General features: G+C 46.1%; 1 protein-coding gene and 1 pseudogene across 2 annotated transcripts in view; one reads left to right on the top strand and one right to left on the bottom strand.

Moving 5' to 3' along the window:
• Nucleotides 1-229: 229 nt before the first annotated feature.
• LOC108287162 (cytochrome c oxidase assembly factor 8) overlaps nt 230-8,482 on the bottom strand; it is a 15,703-nt gene continuing 7,450 nt past the window's right edge. Inside the window, exons 2-3 of the mRNA XM_017505368.2 lie at nt 5,532-5,729; nt 230-1,818 (exon numbers count right to left, since the gene is read on the bottom strand). Of these exons, the coding sequence (XP_017360857.1) occupies nt 1,750-1,818; nt 5,532-5,729 (267 nt within the window). The 3' untranslated portion in view covers nt 230-1,749. The remainder of the gene's footprint in view (nt 1,819-5,531; nt 5,730-8,482) is intronic.
• On the top strand, nt 1,851-2,850 carry LOC108287161 (annotated as a pseudogene). Its single transcript, XR_001818236.2, has one exon. The product of XR_001818236.2 is annotated as a heterogeneous nuclear ribonucleoprotein A1-like (transcript).

The raw sequence follows: 8,482 nt of genomic DNA, 5'->3' as shown, positions 1-8,482 counted from the left end.
TGCTTGAGCTCAGGAGTTTGAGACCAGTCTGGGCAACATGGCAAAGCTCCATCTCTACAAAATACACAAAAATTAGCCAGGTGTGGTGGCATGCGCCTCAGTCCCAGCTACTCGGGAGGCTGAGGTGGGAGGATCGCTTGAGCCCAGGAGGTCAAGTCTACAGTGAGCCATGATGGTGCCATTATACTCCAGCCTGGGAGACAGAGGGAGACCTGTCTCAAAAAAAAAATTAATAATAATTAACATTTGATCCCTTGGAATATATTTGTATTTTAGGGAGAAATAATCTAAATTTGTTCTTTTGGGCCAAAAGTAATTAGCTTTTCCAACATCATGTATTCAACAAAGCTCCCCTTCTCTTGGCTCTTGGGGACCTCTATCCTCGCACGTTGGTGCAACTGTGTACGATACGTGTGCTCTGGCCCAAGGAGACATGCTGGCTGCCCCGCTCCCATTGCAGGCACTGCGGCCTGCTAACTATTTCAACAGCTGCTGGAGCAGGCAGCTCCCTTCCTGATTCCCTTCCTTAATACACCCAGTCCTATTAGCAAATTTACTTCAAAATCTCATTTAAGGCCAGCCTTTCAATACTCAGTAAAGCCATCAGTAGGATTCCAGGATGTTAGGAAGAATCAAAACAACTTCTTCCATCTGTTAGAAGAGTGGCTGTCTCCAAGGCACCTCCAAGGCATGAGCTGACTTAGTCCCACCTGACACAATGACAGACCTACGGACATGGCACATGCGCGCGCGTGCGCGCACGCACACACATACACACACACACACACACACACGGCCAGGTCAGCACAGGATGTGCTGACAGCCATGGGCGCAGTGAGGCCAGCAAGCACATCTGACTCCCGAGGTGAGAATCCAGGCCACGCTACGTTCTCACTGTGTGACTCTGGTGAAGCCTCAGGTTGCTCACCTGTAAAACGGTAAAGGTAACAGTACCGACTTCATTGGGTCACTGTGGGAAACAAAACAGGTAATATATGCACAGGACTTGCGCAGTGCTCAGCCCAGACTGTGAGCTTTCATTCTCATGCTTACTGTTAGGATGCAGCGCCTGCTCCAGCTCTGCCCTGCAGGAGCCCACCTCTCCAGGGCCCGGGCAGCAGCCAGCAAACAGCAACAGAGGTCCTGACATGGGGGTGCCTCGAGCTCCCAGCCCTTTCCTCTAAATGAATCAGGCAAGAAAAAGGATTAGTAGGAATGGCACTTTAGCCCAATGACAGACTTGGCTTTTGGGGTGAATGATTTTGGATTTTCTATCAGAATTTGGCAGCAGACATCTAACAAACAGCATGAGATGTTATTCAGATCTAGCACTGACACCAAGAGAAAATAATGAAAGGCTCTTTTGAGCACTGAGCTGAGATCAGGAATCAGAAGAGAAGCTGGTTTGGAGAGGCAGAAGCTGCAAAGGCTGAGACCTCAGGGCCGAAGTCAAATGTCAGAGGCTGGTCATCCATCATAACCACCTAACATCCTCAAAGGAGAGGGAGTTGAAGATTGGAGAGCCATGCTTGTGAACTGAGAACCTGGAAAGGGAGGGTTCGAAGCCAGCCTCGGGCTGCAGAGACGGCTTTGAAAGGCCACGCAGGTGGACAGGGGTGTGCCAATCCCTGCCCCAAAGCAGGCTACGAACTGCCCTGAACGTCGCCCTTCTCTCACCGCCCTTCCTTCACCTTCTCATGGACTTGCTCAAACCCAAACAAAGAAAACAAAAACAAACAAACAAATGCACTAACCAGATTCGGTTCTCAGGGCCAGGCCTTTAGTTTTTAGTCTTGAGTGAATAAATTCTTCTTTTTCCTTAAAAAAAAAAAAAAGAGATACGTTCATCAGTTTGCTCCTTTCTGCCTGTGGTCGCCTCAGCGATCATGTCTAAGTCAGAGTCTCCTAAAGAGCTGGAACAGCTGAGGAAGCTCTTCATTGGAGGGTTGAGCTTTGAAACAACCAAGGAGAGCCTGAGGAGCCATTTTGAGCAATGGGGAATGCTCACAGACGGTGTGGTAATGAGAGAGCCAAACACCAAGCGCTCCAGGGGCTTTGGGTTCGTCACGTATGCAACCTTGGCGGAGGTGGATGCAGCCATGAATGCAAGGCCACATAAAGTGGATGGAAGAGTTGTGGAACCAAAGAGAGCTGTCTCAAGAGAAGATTCTCAAAGACCAGGTGCCCACTTACTATGAAAAAAATATTCGTTGGTAGCATTAAAGAAGACACTGAAGAACATCACCTAAGAGATTATTTTGAACAGTATGGAAAAATTGAAGTAATTGAAATCCTAACTGACAGAGGCAGTGGCAAGAAAAGGGGCTTTGCCTTTGTAACCTTTGATGACCATGACTCCGTGGATAAGACTGTCATTCAGAAATACCACACTGTGAATGGCCACAGCTGTGAAGTTAGAAAAGCCCTGTAAAGCAAGAGATGGCGAGTGCTTCATCCAGCCAAAGAGGTCCACGTGGTTCTGGAAACTTTGGTGGTGACCACGGAGGTGGTTTCTGTGGGAATGACAACTTTGGTTGTGGAGGAAACTTCAGTGGTCATGGTGGCTTTGGTGGCAGCCGTGGTGGTGGTGGATATGGTGGCAGTGGGGATGGCTATAATGGATTTGGTAATGATGGAAGCAATTTTGGAGGTGGTGGAAGCTACAATGATTTTGGCAATTACAACAATCAGTCTTCAAATTTTGGGCCCATGAAGGGAGGAAACTTTGGAAGCAGAAGCTCTGGCCCCTGTGATGGTGGCGGCCAATACTTTGCCAAGCCACGAAACCAAGGTGGCTATGGCAGCTCCAGTAGCAGCAGTAGCTATGGCAGGGGCAGAAGATTTTAACTAGGAAACAAAGCTTAGCAGGAGAGGACAGCCAGAGGAGTGACAGGGAAGCTACAGGTTACAGCAGATTTGTGCACTCAGCCAAGCACAGTGGTGGCAGGTCCCAGCTGCTACAAAGAAGACATGACTTAGACAAATACTCATGTGTATGGGCAAAAACTCGAGGACTGTGTTTGTGACTAATTGTATAACAGGTTATTTTAGTTTCTGTTCTGTGGAAAGTTTTCCAACAAAGGGTTTTAATGTAGATTTTTCTTTTTTGCACCCATGCTGTTGATTGCTAAATGTAATAGTCTGATCGTGACGCTGAATAAATGTCTTTTTTTTAATGTGCTGTGTAAAGTTAGTCTATTCTGATGCCATCTTGATAAATTTCCCCAACAGTGTGAAGTTCGAATTCCTTCAGGGTGATGCCAGGTTCCATTTGGAATTTATATACAACCTGCTTGGGTGAAGAAGCCACTGTCTTCAGAAACCTTGGCGTAGTTGAGCTAATAGTTACTGTTGTGACCTGAAGTTCACCATTAAAAGGGATTACCCAAGCAAAACCATGGAATTACTGGTTATAAAAATGATTGTTGGCACATCCTATGCAATATATCTAAATTGAATAATGGTATGAGATAAAATTATAGATGGGAATGAAGCTTGTGTATCATCCAGGGTTATCATGTGTAATCAATAAACGATTTAATTCTCTTGGGAAAAAAAAGGCTCTCAGAACTCCTTTCTCTGTCTTTCCATTTTTCTCTGGCTACAGCACAGCTCACAGTGTCCTGGGGAAGTTTAGATGTTGATTTCCTGAGAAGCGGGTGGTCCATCTCAAAGCCTGTTTAAAACCCTCTTAATGTGGTTAAAAGTTCTGTGCTTGAAACAGGATTTGAAAAAAAAAAAATCCATAAACTTTGGGAGGCACTGTGTGTTTATAAATCCACAGAATAGGCTGGGTGTGGTAGCTCACACCTGTAATCCCAGCACTTTGGGAGGCCGAGGTGGGTGATCACCTGTGGTCAGGTGTTCAAGACCAGCCTGGCCAACGTGGAGAAATCCTGTCTCTACCAAAAGGACAAAAAATTAGCCGGGTGTGGTGGTGAGCACTTGTAATCCCAGCTACTCAGGAGGCTGAGGCAGGAGAACTGCTTGAACCCAGGAGATGATGGTTGCGGTGAGCCGAGACCACGCCACCGTACTCCAACCTTGAGCATCAGAGTGAGACTCTGCCTCAAAAAAAAAAAAAAAAAAATCCACAGAATACAATAAATTTACTCTACCTGACATAGCCCACCCAAATGGAAGATCAAAATTTAAATGTTTTTCTTCTGAATTAGACTATATTTCTTTCTTATATAGTTTATTTGTAAGTATGCTGTTAAGAATTTTGAATTCTCAGCTGGGCTCGGTGGCTGATGCCTGTAATCCAGCACTTTGGGAGGCCAAAGTGGATGGATCACGAGGTCAGGAGAACAAGACCGTCCTGGCCAACATGGTGAAACCCCATCTCTACTAAAAATACAAAAATTAGTTGGGCATGGCAGTGTGTGCCTGTAATCCAAGCCACTTAGGAGCTGAGGCAGGAAAATCACTTGAACTCGAGAGGCAAAGATTGAAGTGGGCCAAGATCGCACCACTGCACTCCAGCCTGGCAACTGAGCTAGACTCCCTCTCAAAAAAAAAATAAATAAATAAAAATAAAAATTGAATTCTTGTGAAGAACAACACATCAAAAAAGTGTTTTTTTTTTTTTGGCCAGGTGCGGTGGCTCATGCCTATAATCCCAGAATTTTGGGAGGCTGAGGCGGCGGATCACGTGAAGTCAGGAGTTTGAGATCAGCATGACCAAGAAACCTCATCTCTACTAAAAATACAAAATTAGCCAGGCGTGGTGGTGCATGCCTGTAATCCCAGCTACTCTGGAGGCTGAGGCAGGAGAATCACTTGAACCTGGAAGGCAGAGGTTGCGGTGAGCCGAGATTGTGCCATTGCACTCCACCCTGGGCAACAAGAGCAAAACTCCATCTCAAACAAATAAACAAACAAAAAAAACTGTTTGTTTTTTTTTTCTTGTGGCAGGGTCTCACTCCTGTTGCCCAGACTGAAGTATAGTGGCATGAGCTTGCTCACTGCAACCTCTACCTCCCAGGTTCTAGCAATTCTTGTGCCTCAGCCTCCTGAGTCGCTGGAATTACAGGCATGTGCCAGCACACCTGGCTAATTTTTATATTTTTAGTAGAGATAAGGTTTCGCTCTGTAGACCAGCCTGCTCTCGAACTCCTGGATTCAACTGGTCCGCCCATCTCAGCCTCCGAAAGTGCTGGGACTACAGAGCCACCATGCTTCACCTAAAAAAAAAAAACTGGTATTCTCACGAACATAAACACACACACACACACACGAGCATAAAACACGTACTTCTAGTTCTAGCTCTGCTGCTCACAAATCGCTTCCTTTCAAAGTCTCAAGATCTGTGGTTCTATGAATAACCAATGTTTCTTATATAGTTATACATTAGTTTTTAAAATTATATGTATATATACATACACAGGTACGTACACATGGTGCAGGGAGGGACCCAGACGGTACCACTACGGAGCAAACAGCAAAGCAAATACTAAGCATCTAGCACCCTCAAGTGGCCAACTGTGTCATTTCTCATTCTGATCTAAAACTTAACACTTACCACTTACCTTACTAAAAGTCAAATTCTGGTTTGCCCAGAACTGTTGATTCCATTCTTGTGTTTCTTGTCTTAATTTTCTAAGCTTTTGCTCCAATGGTGATTCATCTTCAGGTATGTGAAAGTGAACGGGCCGAAGGTTTGAATGTTTATCTGGGGGTCCTATCCAATCATGGCAAGACTTTCTTGGAGGGCAGAATCTTGAGACCTTTAACAAAGTAAATGAGATTAACATATGACAAAACGAATCTCTAGTATAAAGTGTACAGTCTGGATTGACTGACTGACTGACTGACTGAGTGACTGATTCTGAGATGAAGTCTCACTCTGTCACCCAGGCTAGAGTACAGTGGCACAATCTCAGCTCACTGCAACCTCTGCCTCCCATGTCCAAGCAATTCTCCTGCCTCAGCCTCCTGAGTAGCTGGAACTACAGGCTCCCGCTACCACACCTGGCTAATTTTTCTTGTTTTTTATTTTTAGTAGAGACAAGGTTTCACCATGTTGGCCAGACCTCAGGTGATCCGCCTGCCTTGGCCTCCCAAAGTGCTGGGATTACAGGCATGAGCCGCTGTGCCCGGCTATTTATTTATTATTATTATTTTTGAGACAAAGTCTCATTCTGTCACCAGGCTGGAGTACAGTGGCACAATCCTGGGTCACTGCAACCTCTGACTCCCTGGGCGATTCTCCTCCCTCAGCCTCCCGAACAGCTGGGATTACAGGTACCCACCCCCATGCCTGGCTAATTTTTGTATTTTTAGTAGAGATGGTGTTTCACCATGTTGGCCAGGATGGTCTCGATATTCTGAACTTATGATAAGCCTACCTCGGACTCCCAAAGTGCTGGGACTACAGGCCTGAGACACTGTGCCCAGCCCAATCTGGATTTATTAAAGTTCCTTGTTACCTTCCTCTTTTTTTATTTTTGAGACAGAGTCTCGCTCTGTTGCCCAGGCTGGAGTGCAGTGGTATGACCTTGGCTGACTGCAACCTCCCCTCCCGGGTTTAAGCAATTCTCCGCCCCAGCCTCCGGTGTACCTGGGACTACAGGTGTGTGGCATCACACCCAGCCCAAAATTCTTTCTTTACTGCAATGCCATGGTCTCCGTGAATAGATTTTGTTCCTGCAATGTGCAGGAAGAATTGTCTGGCAGTTACACTGGGAGGACCCTGCTATTTGAGAACTGAAACTATGCTGTTCATCATCAGGATTAAAATACTGATTTAATGCTGGATCAATTTAGGAATCGTTTTTAGAAAGTCAAGGCAAGATTGCAATACAGACCTTCAACATTTTACCCACTAGTCTAAAAATTACATACAATCACCAAATTTCCCATTAAAAGAATAAGACTTACATTTCCGAGAATGTTTACTTGTATTATTTTTTCTTTACCACACATTAACGGACTGGGAAAAGGTTGATGGGCTTCTCCTCCAGGCCTTTGCAACTGTGGTGTTTGGCTACTGGTAGAAACACGAAGTGAGTCCCACAAAAGGGACGCACTGTGGCCCACCCCCACAGACTGCGGCCCAGGACGGCACCGCCTTCCCTCCTCCAAGCTGACCCAGGTGTCTGCAGCTCAGCGGGTTTTGCGCTAACAGTGCATGGCCACTGTCCAGGGCTGAGCCCATTCTTTTCCGATCACGGGTTTCCCAACAGGAAATGTTCAAGGAGCCACCTAACAATTAGCTGCTTTTTCTAGCTGCCCACACATCACAAACCAAGCTCAATGAGGTGTCGGGAGTGTTCAGTTACCTTTCCCTATTTATCTACTAGTTATTATTCACATAAACTGCTTTACCAATAAAGCAGGTATGCCAATGTTTTCAAATCATTGTTTGCCATGATAATGTGAGTGATGTTATCTTCCTCTGCTCTTCCCTATAACTGAGGAGCTACTCTTCAAAAGGGTGGAGGAGCAGCTTGGGGGAGGAAAATGTCCTTTGGTAAGAGGGAGAGTCCCTTTGTAGTGCGAATAATTACCATAATTGCTAGTTTCTACAGTACAGCCCATGATTCATGGTGTCCCATTGGCTGTGCTGGGGAGAGAAGGCTCTTCTATCCGACCCTGTGGTCTATGGGGAGGGCACGCTAGACCCTCACAGTCTCCTGAGAAGCAGCCTCAGTTCTGCCCTCCTCACAGAGAGGCACGTGTGTATTCCTGCTGGTCAGGCCAAAACTGCGTCTTTGGGTCTGGGAGGGGAGTTACCCTTCCAGTTCTTGTCGAAATCTTTTTTCAGCCAGGCACGGTGGCTCACATCTGTAATCTCAGCACTTTGGGAGGCTGAAACAGGTGGATCATTTGAGGTTAGGAGTTCGAGACCAGCCTGGCCAACACAGTGAAATCTGTTTCTACTAAAAATACAAAAAATGAACCAGGCGTGGTGGCACAAATCTGTAATCCCAGCTACCAGGGAGGCTGAGGCACAGGAATTGCTTGAAGCCAGGAGGTTTTCAAGCTGAGATCGTGTCACTGCACTCTAGCCTGGGTGACAGAGTGAGACCCTGTCTCAAAAAAGAAAAAAGAAAAATCTCTTTTCTTAACTGTAAATTGGCAGGCTGGGCAGCCGCACAGTGGGCTTCTCCATGCTGGCTCTTTAGCCCCCTGTTTTATTAAGCTCCTGAATACTCCACCAGGAAGCACTCCCACCTTACATCCCTCCCTCCAGAAGCCAAGATTTGGAACAGGAGACACTGAGACATTTCCCCTGCACCCAAAGCTACCATGGGGAAACCACCAGGGAACAATGAAGAGAATTTGTTGGCAAGTTTTTAGCATTCTTGCTTCTGGTTCTAACAACTCTCAGTTCTATAAAGGCTTTGAGTTCCCATCTGAGAAGGAGTCAGGAACTTCCATATTTACTGATGGTGAGGATCCCCAACCCCCTATTCTTCTTTTTGTTTGTTTTTTTTGAGATGGAGTGTCGCTCTATCACTCAGGCTGGAGTGCAGTG

This window comes from Cebus imitator, unplaced genomic scaffold (assembly GCF_001604975.1).
Source record: "Cebus imitator isolate Cc_AM_T3 unplaced genomic scaffold, Cebus_imitator-1.0 Scaffold338, whole genome shotgun sequence".
NCBI classification, from domain to species: Eukaryota; Metazoa; Chordata; class Mammalia; order Primates; family Cebidae; genus Cebus; species Cebus imitator.
The sequence above is the reverse complement of the archived record's forward strand: the minus strand, read 5'-3'. Positions and strand labels throughout refer to the sequence as shown.